Source organism: Euprymna scolopes, chromosome 12, assembly GCF_053919585.1.
Source record: "Euprymna scolopes isolate OS-2025 chromosome 12, ASM5391958v1, whole genome shotgun sequence".
Classification (NCBI taxonomy): Eukaryota; Metazoa; Mollusca; class Cephalopoda; order Sepiida; family Sepiolidae; genus Euprymna; species Euprymna scolopes.
This window is the reverse complement of record NC_136493.1, coordinates 80,909,540-80,935,010: the sequence shown is the minus strand read 5'-3', so window position 1 is coordinate 80,935,010 and position 25,471 is coordinate 80,909,540. Positions and strand designations below refer to the sequence as shown.

The following is a 25,471-nucleotide window of genomic DNA, read 5'->3' as shown; positions in this document are numbered from 1 at the left end:
GTCCCATAAAGCGGGTACCCAATTGTACAGCAAAATCCTGTGGTATCTTTACTAGTATATATATATATATATATATATATATATATATATATATATATATATATATAAAGGCAAAAGTTGTAAATATGGCTATATTTGAAATTATTTCTGACCAGTAATATATTTTAAGACAAATTCGGGTGAATATCAATGAAATACTTAAAGCTTTTGCCTTAAAAAAAAAAGTTAAAAATAGCATTTGCAATATGAGGTCAAATAATAAACAACTGTAAATGGTAAACAAGTTCAACGAACCAAAACAAACTTGTTTTTATTTACATATTTTAAATTTTTTAAATATTTAAACGTTTAAACCTTTTTTTTTTTCACCAAGATATAAATTCTGATAGGCTGAATTTTGCCAGATATATTTATTGTGTATATGTTTATAATCACAAGTTCAATCATGCATGGAGTATTGTTACCACATCTGTGCTGATGCATCTATCACTAGTCTCTCACTCTTAGAGTCCTATGAAGAAAAAAAAGGTCTCAAATTTAATAGGTTCCACACTATCAGCCAAGCTCCAACCCCTATCCCATCATTGCAATGTCGCTTCCCTATACCTGTTTTACAAGTACTTTAATGAAATGTGCTCTGATAAACTCATAGCACACATACTCCCAACTAATCCAACAAGCAGCAAAATCCCACCACTTTACTGTTCAGCTCAATAGATGCCAGAAAGCCCTTTACTATAATAGTTTCTCATCTCAGACGGCAAAACTTTGGAATTCCCTCCCGTTTCCTGCTTCTCTGACTGTAGTCACTTGCAGAAGTTAAATATAATGTGAACAGACATCTCACTGCTCAACCCCCCACAATTGGCTGTTAGATATGATCCCAAATAGTAGCCCCTTACATTCCAAGTGACAAAATGTCTTGTCTGGGGTGAAAATGAGTAAAAAAAAAAAAATAAATAAATAAAAATTGTTGGTTTTGTTCATCAATGCAGATTTTTATAAAATCCAACACAAAATATCCTTCATGGGGACAATCTATTTTTATGGATAAAACAAAAAGGTTTGAAATTCTCCTTTAGGTACAAATTACAATTTTGTATGCATAACAACAGAGATTACAAAAAGTGTACATTGTTATTATAGAAGTGATGGGGACAGGACATAATTATCATAAAGTAAATTATATCTCAGGAATTTCTATCATACAAGGGTCAATAGAAGTTCTGATTCACCAGCAACTTTGTATGCTCATATACTGCTGCAATTGATGAGGAAATAAAGGGAGATAAGCACAAATAGTTTTATATCAACAAAAATGGGTCTTTCACAAGTTGCTTCGATTTCTTTGTGAAAGAATCGTTAATTTTATGTAGCTTTTTATTCATTTTTTATTCTTATAACACCTAAGCTATTTTTAAATTACATGACCATTTAAATAAGCATCAATAAAGGTTGTTACAAGATTTTGTTGAATAAATTCATTTATTTTCAAAATCACTTTCTACAGATTTACAGACCCAGGACGATAGCTGCTCCATTACTTTACAGACGAACACATCGTCTAAATCATGCTGTCGTATGTGCATTGCAGAAACTAGGCATTCATTGATGAAGATGTCGTTGACATAGTATTTTTGATTTTCTTCTCGTCATGTGTTATTGCAGCAATACCAGATTTTATAACAACACGGAACACCATTTAGGCCAACATATGATAGCCTAAGGCAAAAATCGATAATTATGGTTTGAAGCAATTATATTTTTCAACATGAATTTTTCAGTAGGTATTTCTTAAATCTAATGTCATTGCCACTCTGTGAGATTTTCCTCAACTTTGTGTTAGTAAAAGCATCCACAAAGATGTTTAATTCCCAATAGTTGAGTACCAGTCGGATGTTTTGTTTTGTCGTAAAAATGCAATTAATAGAATCAGCTCCTTGGGAAAGCCTCGTGTCAGGACATGGGAATAATCAATGGTTGCCACGGTGCTAACTGCTCTTCATATACAGCACAGACTGCTATGTTACGCAAATGACCACTTGCGCATTTTCATAACAGACCGTGCTTTCTTAGTCCAATCAGACATTACACTCATCAGACAGGCTCGTCAATCAAAATAGCGGCACAGCTATTTCGATTTCTAAAGTGCACTTCACGCTTCCAAGCTCATTAATTGCATCATTCCTAAAAAGGACATCAAATCCCAGCAATCATCAGGGCATCACTATTCACTCGACAATCAACCTTATTTTGCTGCATCCTAGACAGTTCAAGGTTCTCTTATTAACAGATAACAATCCCATCTATTTCTGCCTCCAGCAGCAACATATAGCCTTGCTCACCAATATATGTGAGCATCCAAAATCCATCAGAGCTGTGCACACTTGTGAGTCTACAAACATTTTTACAACAGGTAATTTCTGCTTTTTTCATTTGCTCAAGAAGGCTAGTGTTGACATCTTCTTCAACTGAGAGTTTCCCTGATACTCTGACGAAATATGCTCAAGTTCATTGCAATCAAAAACGCAATTTTTCACACCAAACCTGTGCATTCTACTGTATCACTCCTCCAGATGTCTTTATATACAATTTCTTACAATTAGGCACAGAGCACTTATAACAAATAATTTCTTTATGGTATTGTATGAGAGGGGGACAGAGCAGCATCTAAACGTAATCATCCTGCCAATGTGGCAGCTGATACTTATCATCCTTCATGATAGTTCTTGCCTTCTAGAAACTAACCCTTATCCTCGAGCAGTCTCTGGACCTTGATAAGTGGTGATGCCCATGTAAAAAAAAAAAAAACTGCTCTAATTTCATTCTGTCTCTCCTGAATGAAGCTGTAAAAGGTTACTTTATGTGTTGTAGCAACCTTGACACAAATGAACTAAGCAACTTCTATCATGCACAATCACAATCATTTTTAATATCTTGTGGTCACACGAAATAAATTACATTTTCACACAGGAATAGAACTTTGCATCTAGATAGTGCAATACATATAATCATCAACCCAGCAATACCACAAGGCTGGAAAAAATGTCACGGTGGCCAACTCAAAACCTGGCTCAGGACATTGAAGCAGGATGCTGAACTGATTCTGGGCCCTCACTTTTACAGGGTTCATTACTGGAACCACAAATGGCTTGCACTCATAACGGAAGCAGCCTGCCTGGTTAATCAGTGTTCGGGACGTGATCAACATGTTGGAAAGAGTTGTTTCAACCAACACAAGGTGAATGCAGAAACCATGACCATGTGGGTTTGAAAATTGGAATGATAAAAAATTATAGCTTACCAGTTAAATGATCCAAAATGAAAATATATTGTCCCCAGGCCATAGAGAAACGATGCATCCTAAAAAATATTAATAGTTAGAAAAGATATAAATTCAAATGTTAAATGTTAGTTAAAATTTGTCGATAGACAAAAGAAAAATTGTTTATTTATAGACAGTCAATAAAAGGAACATCAAATAATCAAGATACAGAAATTATTTAATTTGATAAAATGTAAGCAATTAAAAAAAATGTTATCAATTTATGACAAAAAGTTCAAGCTTTGTGAAGAAAGCCATTTGTCTGTTATAAGACTGAAACCTTTAAAAGTTATTTTGTGGATGCTGTGAAATTTTGTGTGGGTTTTATCTCCGAAGGTGAAGGTGTTTATATAATAACCTGGATTTTGTTCAAGTATTTTGTGAATTTTTCTCCAGAAACATGTAAGATTTTTTTGCTCTGAAACTGAATCTGATATATATAAAAGCGAAAATGTATGTGTGTATGTATGTACGCTTTTCCTCGATGTCAACAAAAGGCTTCTTTCAAAGAAGCGCTTGCTCGGTTCATAACTTCTTAAAACTTTTTATATTATCTATAAATTGTAATATCTCAGAGTTATCCACGGAGCTCACCTGTCTATTTAATTTTATTGACTTTCAAACGTTAATTATTCCACATTTCCCACATCGGCACACGTTACATTCGGTTTTCGGTATAAAAAAAAAGCGAAACTCGACTCTAACAACAGGCCGAAAGCCAGTTGTCTCAAGAGAGCGAAGTAACGTTTGTTCAATGTTGACTTCGTCATATCAGACTGTAGCTTTCATTTCGCTCCTCCTAATAAACAGGGAGCGGATTTTTAAAAACAAACAAACCCATTTATTCAAAACTGTCCCGCACAAAATCGTAACTGCTGAATACCTATCGCAGTCACATCAATCAAAAACGCGCACCTGTTTTTTTTTTTTAACCACTTTACTATTTTCCAACTGCGCGTCGTGAAGGCTTCGGGTTTTTGTCACATACCCCGAAAAACACCCGGGCAACGCCGGGTACCCCTCGCTAGTCATATATAAAATAAGAATGATGATTAGTTGATATATAAAATATGATGACTATTTGAATCTTAAGGTTGAGGAGATAAAGAAAATTTTCTGAACAAAAAGTTTTGCACAACTTTTAATGCTTTGTTACAAAATAAAGATATGATGCTACTAAGCCTTATGTCTGGGATCCTTATTCTAATTTTGACCAAAATCCATTACATGATTTCAGAAAATGTCTAAAAATTTAAGATTTAAGCTTAAGGGTTCTTAAGTAGAAAATCAGAAAATCTTGTTGAATTAGCATCCAATGACTATAGATCAAATTCAATGCAAATCTGAAATATGTGAATTTTTAAATGAGAGGCTGCATCAATATTATGGCTCTAAAATAACTTTTAAATATTTCAAAGAAACAGAAATTGGATCAATATTAATTGATGCCTAATAACTTTTATTAAAATTTCACTATAATATAAAATATCTAAATTTTCACAAACGGTTTCAACCTATGTTTTGTCTTTTTTGCTCACATTACCTGTCTAGCAGCTGTGTTCCAAGATCCATAAATGATCAGTTTATTAATTTAGAAGTGAATCCTCTATGTAGAAATATATAAAAATATACACATATGCACAAACTGTAACTTAGCATGCAAAAGATATACCTAAATAAACAGAGCAAACTTTGGGCATTGGGTTTTGCTATAATCGTGAAACTTGATACAAAATTAACACAATAAAACAATGGCATCATCAATAGGATGCATGAACACACTAGGTAATCAAGACAGGTAGAAACATGGATAAGACATATTGAGGCGCTCATCAGAGTAAAAAAACTAAAAGATAAACAAAGCGAAGAGAAACAAAATTAAATGACTAACATTTTTCTTGCAACAGAACACAAAACAATTAAAAAAGTTTGAACAATGGCACATTTAAAAAATTTGGAAGAGATGACCTTCAAAGAAATTGGCAAAATAATAAAAAGGAATATCAGATCAAAAGAAAAATGATGTTGTCATTGCTGAAAAAATTAAAGTTTCTGGAAACAAGACAGCACCCTAAAGAGTTTATTGTACAATTTGTACACCGATTGAAAGAAAGAGCCAGGTATTGCAAATTTGAAAAACTTAGTGCCAGCAAAGTAAGCCAGGAAAATGAATTAATCATGCTACAGTTATGACCCTTCTTCTAAACATAAGATATTGGAAATGTTCTAAACTGTTAATTTGACATGAGAAACATGCACAGAATTCATGTAGCAATTGAAATTCATAAATAAATATAACGATCAACCGGAGAAGAGCAAATGGCATGTTTAGGAAAAAAGATTTCAGTAAGACTTGCTCGATTTGCAAAAGAAAAAATTATGCCCAAAACGTGTGCAGATACAAAAATAAAGTTGAGGAAAGACAAACCAATGATAGAGACACAGAAATTTTCATGCTAAACGCACCAAAGACTAGAGAAAACTAAAATAAAATGGATAGGTTCATACTGGCTCTTACCGATTTCAGGGGGGAGGGGGTTTACTATGTTTATCTACCATTTGCGAAGAGACCTCACCTCTAGATTTATTTTGATCGACTTTTATAAAATTCACGCTATTCCATCCTCTTGCGTGTTTGTTTGTGTTTTTCGTATAAAAGCGAAACTAATAAAGAGTGAAGGCAGTTTCCCGGCCTTTCATGCCAGAACGTTCAGAAAGCAATTAGCTTTGATCAATGTGGGGGAAACTGCTCATATCAGACAATAGCTATTCATTTGGACACTCCCTTTTTGTGGGGAGCTGGTTTTCCCCAACATCATTGGGGAAACAAATAAATGAAACGGCGAAAAGCTGAAGTGGCCTTCAGCCAACCTTCGTTTCTGCATCTGCATATTCACTAAGCAAGTCAACTTTTTGATTGACATCGCTAAATTTGAACGCTTTTCATTTCCTATGGCCTTGTAGCGTAGTGGTAAGATATCACGTTTCCTTTCACTTTCTTTTCCGCCTTTAAGTTCAAACCTCCCTTCCTACCAAGACTTTTTTTTCTTTTACACCTCTAAACACCTGGGCAATGCCGGGTACCCCCACTAGTTTCATATAAATATTAGTTTAAACACTACAGAACTCCCTTTCTTATGTTCATCAATGACCTCCCAAATCACCACATTCTAAATTCATTTGTCGATATATATGCAGATGACACTATGATCTATGGCAACATTTCAAAGACCAACAACAACCAAGATCTCTTCAAGTTTCTCTCCTCAGACCTTGAACAAGAAGGCAATGAACTAAAAAGTGGATAGTTAATTGTAATACATTCAAACCCAAGCTTTTATTTTTTTACCATAAATGCTCTGATCCCCACTTGACTCCAATTAATATGAATGACTCTTGTCTAAAAGAGGCTCCCTGTTTTGACAAACTTCTGGGTCTGACTTTTACTCTTGACCTAAAATGAAAGACTTACATCAAATCTGTTGGCAAGGTTGCTGGAAAAATGGTTGCATAGTTTTACTGCTCCAGAAGTTATCTAACTTCCGACACAATCCTCTACTTATATAAGAGCCAAATACGACCTAAAATGGAGTACTATTGCCATATCTGGGTGGGAGCTGCTCAGGGCATCCTATCACGCCATGACAAAGTTTTCTTTCCTACAACCTCTTTGCAACACAATAGACGTGACCCTGTCTCTGCTCTATCATTATTTTCATGGAAAGTGCTCGTCTGAGCTTTTAACTATGGTTCACCCTTGCCAAATTTTCACAAAAACACTTGTCTGCTTATAACAACCATCAACATTTTCTCCCACTCTCTATCTGTGCCTAAATCTAAATGCAAATTCCATGAATAAAACTCCTTTCCTAGAACTTCCCACTGATAAAACTGTTCTGTTGGTCTACTTTCCAGCTAACTACAATATGGTCATCTTTAAGTTTAATGTAAACAAGTTCTTGTTGAGCCACCCCTAAATAATCCATTCATTCAATGATTGCTTTGCTTGTGTGTGCATTTAATTTTTTCTTATGATGGCAAATAAATAGTGTAGTCTCATCAGTACTCGTAAATGCACCCATCTAAGACACAATTACATCACACAGGTTCTTTATGAAGATCAGCAATAATAAAAGCCGTAGTATCAACCCTTGAAGAATACCCATTGATGAAGCGTTCTTTGAACAAGTTGAAGCTTTCTTATAATAAAAAAGGATCTGATTATAGTAAATATTCATTAAGTAACACTGGATGAATAGATTTTATCTGAAGTGACCTTTCAGCTAGATCCAGTGTGTGGCATGACTTAGGATATCTGCAGTAAAATGGGATAGTCTAACTCTATACTGTTGGTTAGCAAAAAGTTTAGCATTTTTAAGGTGGCAAACTTGTTTGATTCATTAATAATTGAATAATTTTAGCAAAGAATGTTGAGGAGACTTATGAGGGCGATAATTTTTGGGATCAGTTTTTTTTCACCAGAGTTCTAGTACTACAGAGTCAATTTTCTGGCTATCAGGGAAGGAAGATTTTGCATGGCATTTGTTATAGATTTTGAAGAGGACAGTGCCAGCTCAGCATTTCTTTATTACTACAGCAAGTATAAAATCTGAACCACATGGTTTGTTAGTGTGAAGGTTTTTTGTGATATTCCAAACATAGGAATCAATGAAATAGAATCTATCTCCAAGACTGCCAAGCATGACAATTCGGATTGTAGGCTGCCAGAAAAAGCAACTGAGCTCAGGCGACGTTGACAAAATTGGATCGTTTTTTTTAAAATATTTCAACTAAATCATGTTCCGACGTCATTTGCGCATGTGTAGAAGCGAACTTGTCATGAGAGGACGGTTTTTGCTACACCCTCCCTGTAGAAAACTGATGATTTTAGAGTGAAGGAATTAATGTTTTTGGCCAATTTTTCGATATTTCTCGGGCGAAGGTTGGAACTTTAAAATGATACCTATCTGGCGAAAACTCAAACCCTTGAGGTCAATAGCCTGATAACTTACCGCGACGCTACGTGGGCAGAGAACTGAGAATGGTTGAAATTAAACGATTAAAAAGTTAAGTAACAGGTGCGTAAATTTAATGAGGTCAAACATCATGCGATAGGGGAATGAAATCCCGCACTTAACTTTGGCTGCAAGCCAATTTCTGTGTATTTGTTTGTTTCTCCACCAGATGTCGGGGAAAATCAGCTCCCCATAAAAAGAGGAGTGTCCAAATAAATAGCAATTGTCTGATATAAGGGGTTTCCCCGGCGTTGACCAAAGCTGATTGCTTTTCTGGACCTACCGGCACAAGTGCCATGGAGACTCCTTTGTAAACGGATTCAGTTTCCCTTATACATGGAAAAGTTACAAACACGTGGAGAATGAGAAATACTGTAAATATAGTGTGTAAAACTCGTTCAAATCCAAGATAGACGTGACCTCCCTTCATAAATCGTAGCTATTATAATCTAGAGAGCATATAAAAACTTTTAAGGAGTGACCTCACCGAGCCCCCCCCCCCTCCAAAAGCCTTTGCTGGACATACAAAAAAATGTGCACACACTAACACACATTTTGCCTTTTATATATATAGACTAGCGGGGATGCCCGGCATTGCCTAAGTGTTTGGAGAGTAAAGGAAAAAAAAAAAGTGGTAGTAGGCAGGCAAGCTCGAACTCGTGACGTGAAGATGGAAAAGAAGTGAACAAAAAGCTTGAGATCTTACCGCTACGCTAAGACACGAGGAAGTGAAAAGTGTTCAAATTCATCGATGTCAATCAAAAGGTTGCCTTGAAATGAATAAGTTAAGAATCACGCAGGCGCAGAAATGAAGGTTGGCTGCAGGCCAGTTTCTGTGTTCCCACGATGTTGAGGAAAACCAGCTCCAAATGAATAGCAATTGTTTGATATGAAGAGTTTCCCCAACATTGATCAAAGCTAATTGCGTTTCTAGAGGTCCCAACCGGAATGCCAGACGGCTTACTTCACTCCGATTAGTTTCGCTTTTATACGAAAAATACAAACAAACACGCAAAAGGACGGAATAAAAGTCGATCAAAATAAATGTAGAGATGACGTCCATTCGCAAATCGTACATATATAGGGAGTATATAAAAAGTTCTCCAAAATAGTAACCCTCTCGAGACCCCCCCCCCCCCAGCCTTTCATGGACATACAAAAACGCGCGCCACTTTTGCCATTTATATATATAGACTAGCGGGGATACCCGCCGTTGCCCGGGTGTTTAGAGGTGTGTGTGTGTGTGTGTGTGTGTGTAACGGGGGGGGGGGGGGGGGGGGATCAAAACAAACTGGAATATTAAGAATAAGCGAAGTAATAACCCTGTTTAAATATTATATCAAAACAATGTTAAAACTTCTTTAAAAAATCAGAAAAAAAATAAAAACAACGAACGTGATAGAAAAAAAAACAACAAAAAACGAACGTGATGCAAATGGACGATGTTAAAATTTCTTAAAATCAGGAACAAAAAGAAAAAAAACGCCAACGTGATGGAAAAAAACCCAAAGAAAACAAATATGATACAAAACAAACGATGTTAAAACTTTTTTTAAAAAATCGAGAAAACAAAAACAAAAAAAACAGTGAATATAAAAACTGGCATAAATAACTGTTTCAATATTAAAACTTTCAAAATCGAGGGGAAAAAAAAATCTTACATCACCGTTTGAACTTGCAACCTTAAGATAATGACACCGCACCATAACCTATTTATGAGCCAAGAGCGCGTCAGCGAAATTGGGACATTATTTTAAATATTTAAACTAATTCAAAAAAGACCATTTTTTGTGCATGCATATACTGTTATCTTGTTATGAAGGAACGATTTTTTGCTACCCTCCCTGTAGAAAAGTGTCCCGTTGAGGGTGAAGTAATTAATGTTTTTAGCCAATTTTTTCAATATTTGTTGTCCAAAGGTTCGAGCTTCAAAATGATACCGATTTTGTGAAAATCCATTGCCTGTGTGAAAAGTTTTTGCAAGACATACAAACACACACACACACACACGCATTTTGCTTTTTATATATATACATGAATGAAATTAGATAAAACTAAAAACCTGCTGATGATATCAAAACAATCTTTTTACTAAATAAATCAGACAAGTCTTCCCTACATTTAATCATGAATAACATCAAAGGTTTATAGATGACAAAAATAACCTATATTTTTTTTCCTCATCTCTCCTCAACAATAGTGTAGCCTTATAATAGTAAAGCAGAAGTGACAAAAGTGGAAATGTGCATAGAATATAGAGTTTAAATGATCCTAAGATGGGTGTTCACAAATGTGTTAGAAAGAATGAAAAATCAGTGAGTCTCAAAAAGAAAGAAAAAAGACATTTTAAAAATGGAACAAGTGAAAAAAGAAAAAGAGCAGAATAGAGCATTGAGAGACAGGCTGTAGAAAAGCCTGGGCAGGGCAAAATTGCTAGCTTTTTAATTGAATTCTTTAAATGAGTCAGCATTATAACACTTATTAAGGCTAAAAACAAAAACAACACAAGTATCAGGGTTACTGAGATAATTGATATCTGAATGATGATGAATACTATGAAATAAAGCATAAATTATTACGAGTGGAACAACAATCTTTAGGTCAGAGTTGGAGCTGAGTATTTAACCTACTAATTCCATGGCCTTGCTTTAAAGTATATACACATGCCATTATTACTGATATAGTTTATTATTATTATCATTGTTAGTGGTATTTAGGTGAGTGTACAAGATAATTAGGATTTTCCTTAATCAAACATGTTATTTTTATTAAAACATAGTTTTATCTTTCAATAGTCATACAACATTCTTAAATAAAAATCACCAGGCATTTTTATAACAATGAGGATTGAAATGAAATTAACAGCAAAAATATTTAATTATAATTCATTTTAAAAATTTTTATGTTTTTTTAATGTTTACTTACCTTCCAATGTTCATGATTTGAATAATAATATTTCTGATAAGCAGAAAGAGCTAAAAAGAGAAAAAAAAAATTTTTTAAATTATAAATAAAAAAGAATTGACAACAGATAAAAAACTATCAAAATTCTAACGTTGTTGGATTAACAATTTTGTAGAGAAAATAATTTTCTCATAATCAAGTTATTTTCACTATTTTTTTATGGAGTAAAGAATAAATGCAAGTAATTTTGAAATCAATTTCATAAAGTCATACATAGTAATAAGTATACAATATTATGTCTGAAACAATAACATTTCTTAAAAATCAATGTTTTTTCACATTGATCTTTTGATCAACGCATTTCAGGTGAAAACATTATCACACACTTATGTGTCATGGTGAAATTAGTATAAATTTTTTAAATTATGAAAATTAATCCCGATAATGTGCTAAAAAGTATTTTAAATTAACAATTACCGAAAATTATGTTCTTAGATATCATGTTTAAAGATGGCATAATCTTAATTTAAGTCCCTTTTTTTTTTTTTTTTTTTACAAAGGCATCACCACATTATCAAGGCCCAGAGGCCACTCAAGGATAAGGGTTAAAGAGTGTACAGTAGAAATTGGTCAATATAGTAATCATTAGTAATGAAAATTTGGTAAATTTAATAACTTATATGGAACGGCTCATCAAGAACTTATTTACTTTAGACTTGAACACAACCATTGTCATACAGAATTGGTTGCACAATTCTTCCATATTAAAAATATGATAAAACTCAATAATTCGATAAATTCTATTTTTACTTGTGATTATTTTTCTATTAGTTCATTTTTTCGTAATTTTTGTATATTATACTAATTTTGGCATGCCACGTAGTTACGTAATGTTTTCACACGAAATGTGTTGGTTTAAAAGATTGCCAATGTAAACAAGCATCAATTGATCAAATAAAGATGATGTTTTATTATTTTGGGATTACTTTTCATAAAAACAAAGTTCAATGTATTTTTCATGAATTGAGTTTCTTTTATCTTATTTGCTTATAAAAAAGGATTGCATCACATCAAAATGTAGAGAATGAGTAAAATTTTGATAATTTTGTTTTTATAGCAAATTAGAAATGGACATACCTTTTGCATATTGTTCAAGAAGAAGGTGTATATGACCAAGTTCACAGTACAATGACGCAATTGTAGAATTTTTGCTGCTTGCGGGATCCTTCGTAAGGAGCATCGCATGCTCTTGAATCTTTTGTTGGTAAAAGACAATGCCCTAAAATGAAAAATATTTTCATTAAAAATTCATTATCAGCAAATGAAAATCCTAATAGTGTGTGCATAAATCGACTATCAGCTTGGATCAGTTGAGTCAGATCATACCAATGAATCAAGTACATCACAAATTACTTTGATTTTATTGATTATTTGATCTAAAATTAGATCTCGTCTTCGGGAGGCCTCATGTTTTGACAAGCTTCTGATCTTGACCTTTACTCCTGATCTTAAATGGAACACATACATTAAATCTGTTGCCAAGGCTGCTGGAAAAATCATGGGATCTTTCTATCGATCCAGTAAATATCTCACTGCTGATGCAATTCTCTATCTACATAAGAGTCAGGTAAGTTCAAGGATGGAGTACTGTTGCCACATTTGGGCAGGAGCTGCTAGAAAGGACTTATCCTGCCTTGATAGAGTTCAAAATAGACTTCATAGCCTTGTGGGGGATGTCCTTTTCTCTTCCCTGCAACCTCTTTCTCACAGAAGAGATGTTGCGAGTTTGTCTCTGCTTTATCGTTATTTTCATGGCAGGTGCTCGGCTGAGCTTTATTCTATGGTCCCCCCTCGCCAAACTTTCACAAGAAACACCCGTCTAGCAGAAAACACTATCACTAGTTTCCCCCACTCTTTATCTGTGCCTAAACCTAAACGTAGATTCCATGAGCAAAGCTTCTTTCTTAGAATTGCACATATATGGAATTGTCTTCTGTTTTTCTGCTTTCCAGCTGACTACAATATGGTTGTCTTCAAGTCTAACGTAAACAAGTTTTTGATGAGCTGTTCCATATAAGTTAACAAATTTACCGAATCTCCATTACTAACGGTTGCTATATTGTCCAATTTCTACTGTACACTCTTTAACCCTTATCCTCGAGTGGCCTCTTGGCCTTGATAAGTGGTGATGCCTATGTAAAAAAAAAAAAAAAATCAGTCACATATTTTGACATAGAATGCTAACATACAGAACAAATATGATGACTTGTTTTATATTTTTTTCATTTCAGAACCATTTGAATAATATTCAACAGCATTAACACGCAACAGATGTTTCTGTGTATTATTACTTTGAAAGAACGGATGATTGGAAAAGAGTAAACTGCACCATGATAATTCATACCAGATAGCTATATTGAGTTGTTGTTTACTGTTGTCAAGCACTGGGTGGAGAAAGTGGTTGCAAGAAAGCCATACATGTGGCAGCAGAACTCAGTTTTATGTCACACCTCCAAGAAAATCCAGTAGTAGTAGTCACTAACTTCACCAGTTCCAGCATCTGGCACTAAACTTGTCTATTTGGAATATCATGTATGGAGCACAGTTGAGAAAGACTATTAGTTGCTATCATGTGACACTGACAAATTCACACCTTAATCCATTCAACTCATAATTTCTCTTATTTCTGGGCAAAAAAAAATAAATATGGTTGGAGAAAGAAAATAAAAAATCTTTCTGAATATGTAATTTGTATGTGTTTTTAATTAATTTTTACAGCAAGTTAAAATGGTATTTTGAAAAATTGAAAATGCAAAATGATTTTTTCTTTTAAGACTTAAATTTACATGTTACTTTGGCTTTACAAATTTAACAGTCAATCTTTTTATTAATACTTTATAAATTGTACAACCCATCAGAAGACACCTTAAATTACAATCAAGATGTACTTTTCTTCTTTGGCCAGTTGAAAGTAGAAACATAACCGAGTAGACAGAAGTTGCTTAAAAAATTATAAGATAAAAAAATAGAGTAACTTCTTATTAATACAAATCTTAAAATTATTTTGATAAATAATATATCATGTTTTAATATTAGGTGTGCTGGTGAAATATTTTCATTTTGAAAAAAAAAGAAAATAAAAAAATTAAAAATGAAAGAGTAATTTTATAAAGTCAACAAAAACGTCAGTATGTGCCCAAATTGTAGTGCAAGTACGGTTAATTGCAAGCAGATTTTCCGTAACATTTTTTTTACACACATTATGTTGAATAAAGAATCATCCTTTCTATAAATGTTATAGATATTAGGAAATATTTGAGTAGTGGGATCAACAGAGTGAGATGGATGAGAGAAATACATAGCTAAAAGAGAGACTGATGGGTGATTTGTTCAGTTAATTATAAATTACAGTTATGTTCTGTTTTAATGGATGGCATCATACATTTGTTACTTTAGCCAAATGATGAAGAAATTAATGAACACTTTTTTGTGAAATAGTCTGTGATTAAAATTAATTTTTCCTTATTATAAAAATGTCAGCTTTTACCTGAAATTTCAGAGTTTTAATTCTCATTACTCTTGAACCAGTATGGATAGTTGCATGATTTAAACAGTTTGCAATTCTATTTACTGAGCTCTTTATAACTTGTAATTAAATAAAAATAGTAAAATTGAAGTAAAATTTAAAAATCAACAATTGAATTTTGAGAAGACAAGATTGGCCAAGATGTGACATTTTTTCCCCCCCCTTTCCAAAATGTGTCAAATTTATCCCATCTGCATAAGATGATCACATGAAAAATTTGTTGGTACTTTTGCACCTTGCGCACTGGATTTCCTTAAATGTTGTCTCAGGCTCAACTGGCAGCTGATGTAAACCACCAGAATATGCCAAGTGGGATCAAGTTGATCAGCCAATGAAAAAGTAAGAACAAATGCATTTAGCTAATAAAAATCGAAGCAGAAGAAAAAAAGTTTTTAATCATGCAAATTTAATTAATCCAACCCTAACCCTAAAAATGTCAAGTTTTCCTAAAAAATTTTTACAAATTTTCTTGGAAAAAAAAAAAAAAAAATCAATGTTTACTTTCTTAAAAATAAAATGTTTTTATTTAAAAAAAAAAAAAAAAATTTGATCATGAAACTTATAGCAGTTTGTTATTAAAATTTTATAGTTTTTCTACTTTTATTTTTAATTTAGTATCCAATAAATGTTACTTTATTTTCCTAGCATTTTTAAATTTGATCAGCACTCAACATATTCCAGTGATTTACGTCAGCTGCCAGTCAACCCCAAGCAAACATCACGAAAATCCGATACTCAAAGTGCAAAAAGTACCAATTTGTCTTTTATATTAGCATTTCAAGCGTATGCTGTATTTTCGTGGACATCAGCAATATTACATACCTAATGTGCTCCAATAAGTCATTTCTTTTTTATTTGTTGGTCAATTTTTAAAAGAATTATATTGATGAAAAGAGAATAGAATAAGCATTCCAATCATGTTAATTTATTTTTCTTTTATGCCCCAAGTTAAAAATGAAAAAAAAAATGACAACAAAAAAATGGCAAACAGTTTTTTCAATGTTTATATTTTATACATTACGTTTGAATACATATGCGCGGGGTTAAATTTTATATGGCTGAAATTAATTTGGATATGGCTGAAATTTTACAGGCTATATAAACATAGAAGTCCATTTTTACTGGTGTTTGTTTTTTTTTTTATGACCACAGGAAGCAAAGTTATGATTGAGCGAAGTTGACAATGAATATTCCAAAATTGATAAGATAAATCGGCATATATCATCCATTTTCATATAGATAATAGTTTTCAGAATTATTTCCATGTATAATATGTAAATATTTGATAATTATTAATTGCACGGAATTTTCTTTAAAATGTTATCCTTTATAGAAATTCAAATTGCTTACAAAAAAACGGTGGCTAAGCACATCATGCGCTGAGCTGACTAAAGTATTCTCTTAAAAATAGAAAACTGTCTGACTAGACTAGTCATTTTTTTTTCTGAGTTCGTCAATTTAAAAAAATTATTTTCAAGTTTTTCAAATTTAATTTCCAAACAATGCTATTTTTGTTGTTTTTTAACGTTTTTAGTACACATGCATCCTGGTACTGAGAAAGTTACATCGAGGATTCATCTAGAGTACGATTTATGATTGCATCTCAGAAAATAGGGGTATATTTTGGGCCAGATAGAGAGGATTTACAAAATTGAAAATTGAACTGGTCCCAAAATGCATAAGTTCTGGTCGACTATGGGAATTTCCATAATCCGAAATCCAAAATCTATATGAAAAATTTTCTTTGATTTATTTCTGAGATTAATTCATATCTACTCTTTTTTTTTTTTTTTGAGGGAAGTAGGCATTCAATGGCTACACTCAAGATTAAGCTCTCCTTTGGTGAGGAGGCAGGAAAATGCCTATTCTCAATAAAGCTATCTTTAAATACTACTATAATACTTAGTTTTATTCATAAATAGACACCCATTGTATGATATCATGCGTCAGTTTAAAAAAAATTGAAATTTATACATCTTAATTTATAATTCATGGCTATGGTAGTCTAAGACTGAAACGAAAAATCACAATACTAAAATCTAAGAATCCAAAAAATAAATATCAAAATTGAATGAAAACACCCCTACCCTTACTTCAGAGGAGCTGCCCCCCACCCCGTCCTACCACACACACATTAGTAACGACCTTGAATCACAGTTACCTTCCTAGGGAAGCAAATAACTTTATCTATAAATATAAAAGCGAAAATGTGTGTATGTATGTATGTATGTATGTATGTATGTATGTATGTGTGTGTGTCCGCTAAAAACTTTTGACATACACGACGAAAATTCACAAACTCTGTATCATATTGAAGCTCCTCCTTCGCTCGAAAAATATCGAAAAATTGGCCAAAAACGTTCATTTTTTCACCCCGAAATCGACTATTTTCGACAGGGGAGGGGATCAACAAAAACGGTCCTCTCGTGACGACTGGTTCTACGCATGCGGCAGATGACGTCATGACCTGATTTACTTTAAATAGTTGAAAAACTGATTAAATCTCATGTACGTCGCGTTAGGTCAGTTGATTAGCGTGTTGGTTCATTATCTAAACGTTTTGGGTTCGAATCATGGTGTGAGATGTCTTTTCTTTCTTTTTTTTTACTTTTTAAATTTAAATATTGAACCAGTGTTATTTAAGCCATTTTTCACGTAACGTTCGTTTTTGTTTTTTACTTCGCTTATTCACTCCCCGACCACACACCCAAAAACCCCCAGGTACCCACCGATTTTTTTAATTTTAATATCGAAACAGGCTTATTTAAGCCATTTTTCACGTGTTCATTTTTCTGGGTTTTTTTTTTCGTTTGCCTTATGTTAGTTTTTTGTGTTTTTTTTCGATGTTTTGATTACCCCCCCCACTTAAGTTTTAACGTTGTTTTCTTTTTTTACTTCGCTTATAACAAACAAACCTGGTCATTGACGACGACGTCGTCGTCACGCTCGGCGACTTCCGTGCGCGCACCTGTCAATTTGGTTGTTACTTAAATAAATTCAAACATCTTTCAGTAACTCATTCTGGCTGGCCGATTTTATTTTCAAACTTCGCCTCAGGGCTTCGGGTTCGATCCTACACCCCCCCCCCGGTTCTTTTTTATTTAACACCACACACACACCTCTAAACACCCGGGCAATGCTGGGTACCCCCGCTAGTCTATCTATAAATATAAAAGCGAAAATGTATGTATGTATGTATGTATGTATGTTCGTTTTTCCTCGATGTCCACGAAAGGCTTCTTTCAAACAAGCGCTTGCTCACTTCACAACTTTTTTAAACTTTTTATATCATCTATAAATTGTAATATCTACAAATTATCCAAGGAGCTCGCCTCTCTATTTAATTTTATTGACTTTCAAACCTTAATTATTCCACATTTCCCGCATCGGCACGCGTTACATTCGGTTTTCGGTATAAAAAAAGCGAACCTCGACTCTAATCACAGGCCCAGAGCCAGTTTGGTCAATGTCGACTTCGTCATATCAGACTCTAGCTTTCATTTTGAGACGAGGGAGCGGGTTTTTAAATTTATTCAAAACTGACCCGCACAAAATAACTGCTGAATACCTATCGCCGTCACGTCAATCAAAAACGCGCACCTGTTTTTTTTTCAAACACTTTACTATTTTCCAACTGTGCGTCGTCAATGCTTCAGCTTTTTTTCACATACCCCGAAAAACACCCGGGCAACGCCAGGTACCCCTCGCTAGTCTAATATATAAAAGGCAAAATGTGTGTGTGTATGTTTGGATGTCTGCTAAAAACTTTTGACAGACATAACAAACATTAACAAACTTGGTATCATATGAAAGTCCCATCCTTCGGATGACAAATATCGAAAAATTAGCCCAGAAGGACCATCAGAAGTGGGTCAGCTGATCGATTTTCTGCAAGGGGGGCCCCCCAAAAGTGACATTTTTTCGTTTTTCCAATGTATTTAAGTAGTAATGATGGATTGATCTAATGATATTTATACGTAATTAGAAAAACGCTTAGTCATGTCACATGACATGACGTCACCATTCAGTAATGGCGATGTCTGTAAATAAACAATTCTTATCAATAAATTTGCGAGAATAATTCAATGTCAGTATATATAATCTTACACGTTATGAAAATGTTTCCAACGTGATTAACTGGTTAAAAATAGTAATTATACGAGAGTATAACGAAAAATGTCAAGAAAAAATGATAAGGGATAAAAAAAAATTCAGCTTAAAAATATTCACCGATAAAAAAAAAAAAAAGATCATTATATTTAAGCTAAAAAATAAACAGCCATTTTCTTTTTTGTATTATTACCACGTGACCTCCTACCTCTGTTAAACTGGAGGGGAGGGGGGGAAGAGGCCGCTTGAAAACCAACAAAAATGGTAATTTTCTTTTTTATATTAGTAACACTACGACCTAATTCTATTGAGAGGGAGAAAGGGGAGGATAAGTTAATCAGTGACTACAACCTATTTTAATATAATACGAAATGAGAGTTAATGGATTAGGTGAAACCCGCTTTAATTCAAAGAACAGATACTACACTTTGATCTTAGCTAAAAGACCAAGTAAAAAAAAAAAAATGCGTATTATATATTTTTGAGGAAGGTGAGAGGCATATTATGAGTTAGTGGGAGGAGGGGGCGAAAGATGAAACCGCTTTATTTATAAGAACAGATACTACACTTTGATCTTAGCCAACAGACCAAGTAAAAAAAAAAAGATGTGTATTGGACAGAATTGGTGTATATGTAGGAGGAAATTACCCAGCGTCGCCCGTAATAGTATGACATAGCACTAGCACGACATATATACTATCTGATTATCCTGCATGGCCTGGGATTGGAAGAACACTCGGCGACGCCTGGGATTGGAAAAAATTGGTTGATATATGTAGTAGCCAAATGCCCAGCGTCGCCCGGGATGGATTACATAGGTGGGTATCTGTACTAGCAAAATACCCGGCATAGCCCAGGATTGGACAAAGTAGATTTATATGCACTAGCAGAACAACCGGCGTCGCCCGGGGTTGTATGACATAGGTGGATGTGTACTAGCAGAATACCAAGTGTCGCCTGGGATTGTATGATATAGGTGAAGTATAGGTCAGATTCGACAATTTTGAAGGTGCTTGTGCAGTATAGGTCCTATTTGAAAAATTTTGATGGTGCTTGTGAATTATAGGTCCGATTTGACAATTTTGAAGGTGCTTGTGGATTATCGGTCCCATTTGACAATTTTTAAGGTGCTTGTGCAGTATAGGTCCAATTTGAAAAATTTAGATGATGCTTGTGCAGTATAGGTCCAAATTGAAAAATTTAGAAGGTGCTTGTGCAGTATATGTCCGATATGAAAAATTTAGAAGGTGCTTGCACAGTATATATGTTACAATATGCAAGTGACCTCCCTCGGATGTAGTTTCATTATCAGATTCCATTAGATTAATATACAATCATTGTTATAATATGCAAGTGACCTCCCTTGGATGTAGCTTCATTGTCAAATTCCATTATATTAATATGCAATACTGTTATAATATGCAAGTGACCTCCCTTGAGTGTAGCTTCATATCTGTACTAGCAAAATACCTGGCATAGACCAGGATTGTATGAAGTAGGTGTATATGCACTAGCAGAACAACAGGCGTCGCCCGGGATGGTATGATAGGTGGATGTGTACTAGCAGAATACCAAGTGTCGCCTGTGATTGCATGATATAGGTGGAGTATAGGTCCGATTCGACAATTTTGAAGGTGCTTGTGCAGTATAGGTCCGATTTGAAAATATTTGATGGTGCTTGTGCCTTATAGGTCCGATTTGACAATTTTGAAGGTGCTTGTGGATTATAGGCCGATTTGACAATTTTGAAGGTGCTTGTGCAGTATAGGTCCCATTTGACAATTTTGAAGGTGCTTGTGAAGTATAGGTTCGATTCGACAATTTTGAAGGTGCTTGTGTAGTATAGGTCCAATTTGAAAATATTTGATGGTGCTTGTGCCTTATAGGTCCGATTTGACAATTTTGTAGGTGCTTGTGGATTATAGGCCGATTTGATAATTTTGAAGGTGCTTGTGCAGTATAGGTCCCATTTGACAATTTTGAAGGTGCTTGTGAAGTATAGGTTCGATTTGAAAAATTTAGATGGTGCTTGTGTAATATAGGTCCAATTTGGAAAAATTATAAGTAGCTTGTGCAGTATAGGCCCAATTTGAAAACCCCTGAAGCCTCGCACTATGCGTTCGCGCATGGACGCGCGTAGTAAGGTGACTTATCACATCGCAGAAGAAATTTTTAGCAGACAATTGAAATAACAAGAAAGTTTTCAAAAACACAAAAAAAAAATGTGGTTCATTTTTTTGTGTTACGTAGTTTTTGATGCTTTTAAATTGATGTAAAAAAATTAAGTTTTCCCGAGCGGTTTACAAAAACATTTTTATTTTTATTTATTTTGGAGGGGGTTTATTCAATTATAGAACCTGTACAACATTTAACAGGTGCTTCTTCTGCAGTTTAATTTACCGTGTTTCCGTATCGCGCCGACATATACCGAGTAGAAGAACTGTTTAATTTTTCACAAAACTTCTATTTACATTGGGGTGTAGGGTAGTGGAGGGGAAGGGGGGAGGCGTGGTGTCATGATAAATTTGCGAAGAGTTTGAATATCACAAAAACCTAATAATGAAGAAACTAAATGAAACACCGATAGAATATGCCCAGCAGAAAAATTTAATAGCTCAAAACAAGGCTTGCTCATGTGGCCATGACATGACCCTGCAGACTTATGCCAGAGCCAAACTTGATAACCTTTGCTGGAGATGCTGCTATTGCAAAAGGACCACATCTTTACGGAGTGGTACATTTTTCGAATAGCAAAATTGCCAATATCACTTATTTTGCAAATAATGTTCGACTTCATCCGAGAAATTCCCGTTACAGGCTCGGTGAATGGCATTGGCATAACCAAAAAAACGTGTGTTCAGTGGTATTGCCGGGCTAGCGAAATGCTAGGTGATCCGGGACATGTTGTACAAGTAGATAAACGTCTACTGTTTAAGCGAAAAAATAACGTCGGCCGAGTGGTGACCAGTCAGATATGGGTCATAGGCTTTCATGACCAAACCAAAAAAAAAAAAGTATTTCTGCAGCGAATCCCAAACCGCTCGGCAAGAACATGGGAGAGGGTAATTTCAGAATGTGTTGCTGTCAGTTCAACAATTTACATGGACCAGTGGCAGAGCTACTCCAATTTAGGAAATCATGGTTATGTGCTGAAAATTTTGTTGACCCAGTAACCGGAGTCTGCACAAACAGCATCGAAGCATACTGGTCTGGAATTAAAAGGCGAATCAAGTATGTCTATGGATCTTCGGGAGATATGAAATGGTCCGACATTAAGGAAGCAATGTATCGCGAGGCATACGATATGAAAATTGACAACAGGATGAAAAATTACGAAACATTTCTCCAAGGTTGGAAAGAAAAAAAAACCCTGCACCTTTCATAAAAACAGAGATCACCTTTCATAAAAAAATGACTTATAAAAAAAAAATGACTTTTTGGATGTAGTTTCATTATTATTTTACTAAGTGGAGGTAATAATGATGGTTAAATCATGAAAAATGACTGTCGAAATTAGTAACATATCCAAGAATTATGAAAAATGATTAAATATTAGTTAGAATTGATGTGTTTTTTAATAAAATAAACACCCTAACCGATGTATTAAAGTTTTTCTATTAGTAATAGATGGGGTGATAATGTAAGTTAAATCATGAGACATGGTTGTTGAAATTAGTAACATGTCTAAAAATTATGACAAATGATGAAATGTGAGTTATAGTGTGTTTGTAAGGAAATAACTGGCCAAGACAATGTCTCAGTTATTATTTTATACCAGTAAGCGATAATGTTAAATCATGAAAAATTATTATCGAAATACATAACATATCAAAAAATTATGAAAAATGATGCTATGTGAGTTACTTGATTGGTTTGTTTGTAATGAAATAAACAGCCATAATAATGTATCCAAAGGGGCGATTGTGTCATTGAATCGAAAACAAAAATGATTGTCGAAATTAGTAACATATCCAAGAATTATCAAAAATGATGAAATGTGAGTTATTTTATTGGTGTGTTTGTAATAAAATAAACAGCCCAGACAATCTATCAAAGTTATTACTTTAATAAGAGGGGGGGGGGGTGATAATGTGGGTCCAATTGTAAAAATAATTGTCGACATTAGTAATATATCCAAGAATTATGATAAATGATGAAATGTGTAATGTATTAACGTTTTTATTTTAGTAAGCGGGGGAAGATAATGTGGGTTGAACTATGCAAAATACCTGGCGTCGCTTGGGATTTGATGAGATAAATTTGTTGTATATCACCTGTCCTGTCAAGGCTAAAGTTATTTCATATATATGCTGATAATTACCTACCCTAGGTAAGATACTTTTATTTCATACATGTAATAACCGTCTTAGGTAGGTAAGATATTCTTTTGCTCGAAATAGCAAATGATACACAAACATTAAAAATTCCTATCATAAGTATAACAAATATATTACAAAATCAACTTCAATTTTCTCATTGTTTATACGGTCCCGATCAACGGCGGGTAACCCCCCGCTAGTATATATATATAAAAGCGAAAATGTATGTACGTATACATGTATGTGTGTTTGTGTGTCTGCTAAAAACTTTCGACAGACAATAAAAATTCACAAACTTGGTATCATATTGAAGCTCCATCCTTCGCTCAAAAAATATAAAAAAATTAGCCAAAAACGTTCATTTTTTCACCCCGAAATCGACAATTTTCGACAGGGGTGGGGGTCAACAAAAACAGTTCTCTTGTGACGACGACCGGTTCTACGCATGCGTCAGATGACGTCATGACCTGATTTACTTTAAATAGTTGAAAAACTGACTAAATTTCATGTATGTCTCGTTAGCGCGTTGGTTCGTTATCTAAACGTTTTGGGTTTGAATCGTGGTGTGAGATGTCTTTTTTTTTTTCGATTTTTTAAATTTAAATATTGAACCAGTGTTATTTAAGCCATTTTTCACGTAACGTTCGTTTTTCTGGGGGGGGGGGGTTTACTTCGCTTATCCACTCCTGACCACACGCCCAAAAACACCTGGGTACCCACCGATTTTTTAAATTTTAATATCGAAACAGGCTTATTTAAGCTGTTTATTTTTTGTTTTTTCGATTTTTACATTTAACATCGTTCATTTGCCTTAAGTTAGTTTTTTTTTTCGATGTTTTGATTACCCCACCCGCTTAAGTGTTAACATTGTTTTCTTTTTTTACTTCGCTTATAACAAACAAACCTGGTCATTGACCTCATTTGCTGAATAGCTATTGCTCTACGACTTCCGTGCACGCACCTGTCAATTTGGTTCTTACTTAAATAAATTCAAACATCTTTCAGTAACTCATTCTGGCTGGCCAATTTTATTTTTAAACTTCACTTCAGGGCTTCAGGTTCGATCCTACCAACTTTTACCCCCCCCCCCCCGTTTCTTTTTATTTAACACCACACACACCTCCAAACACCCAGGCAACACCGGGTACCCCCGCTAGTAATACTATAAAACAGAACATACATTCTTCAAACCAATAAATGAAAACTCTCACACACACACACACACACACACATCCTACCCTATGCACCCAGTTGACCAAGTACCAACGGCCCTCTTACCCCCACTCAAGTAAGAGTAAAAAAGGAAAAAAAAATGAGAAAACCAAAGAAAGATAAACAGAAACACAAGCAGAGAGAGAGAAACATAATACATCAATCCAGCCCAATGAACCAGTAATAAAAATTGGACATACAAATGAAAAGTAGAATCGTGTACACATGTTTCGACCTCTCGGAACATTTCAAATTAACTACAAAAATGTTCTTTTCAATTTTAACACGTCTTGAATATATTCTAATCATTTTAAATACTTTCTGAAGAGGACACTTCACAGAATGTCTGAAACATGTTAAAAACAATTTCAATGATTTAAAAACATTATTACAATGATCTAAACATAATTTTCAATGAAAAACCAAAACACGGAATAATAAAATAATGTTAAAAAATACACATTGTTGGTGACCACGCCCTTATTTAAATTATATATATATATATATATATATATATATATATATATATATATATATATATATATATATATATATATATATATAAAAAACAAAAAGTCTATATTCCAAATTTCAAGATGTCCATCTTACTATTTATTTCTTTCAGCATGTTGAAATGTTCAACTGTTTTGTAGCACAGAATTATTCATTTAATTATGTTAATTTTATGAAAAATTCAAAGATAGTGTAACTAAAAGAAAACACAATTGAAACTTCTTCGATTTTATAATTTTTTAATCATGCTCATTTGTATTATTATTCATCGGACTACTGTTCTCATCTTGAGTGTGATTTTCACGTTTCGGTTGATATAACTTCTGACCTTCTTCATGTGTATCTTGTCAAACTCGGGAATGTTTCTGTCAAACTCGAGAATTTGGATAGAATTTCAAGCAAAACCCTTTATTTACTTCCCGGGGGTAGCGTGTTTTTGCTCTGTCAGCCATGACTGGATAGATGTCCTAAGTAATTCACAATTGTA

The 25,471-nt window shown here is 34.0% G+C and overlaps 1 protein-coding gene across 4 annotated transcripts in view; it reads right to left on the bottom strand.

The window, feature by feature from the left end:
• Positions 1-25,471, bottom strand: part of LOC145291375 (histone demethylase UTY-like) — a 280,609-nt gene that overhangs the window by 224,863 nt on the left and 30,275 nt on the right. For all 4 annotated transcript variants that reach the window (XM_080137155.1, XM_080137156.1, XM_080137153.1 and 1 more), the window contains exons 3-5: positions 12,382-12,523; positions 11,266-11,315; positions 3,305-3,363 (exon numbers count right to left, since the gene is read on the bottom strand). In XM_080137155.1, coding sequence (XP_079993281.1) covers positions 3,305-3,363; positions 11,266-11,315; positions 12,382-12,523 — 251 coding nt within the window. The remainder of the gene's footprint in view (positions 1-3,304; positions 3,364-11,265; positions 11,316-12,381; positions 12,524-25,471) is intronic.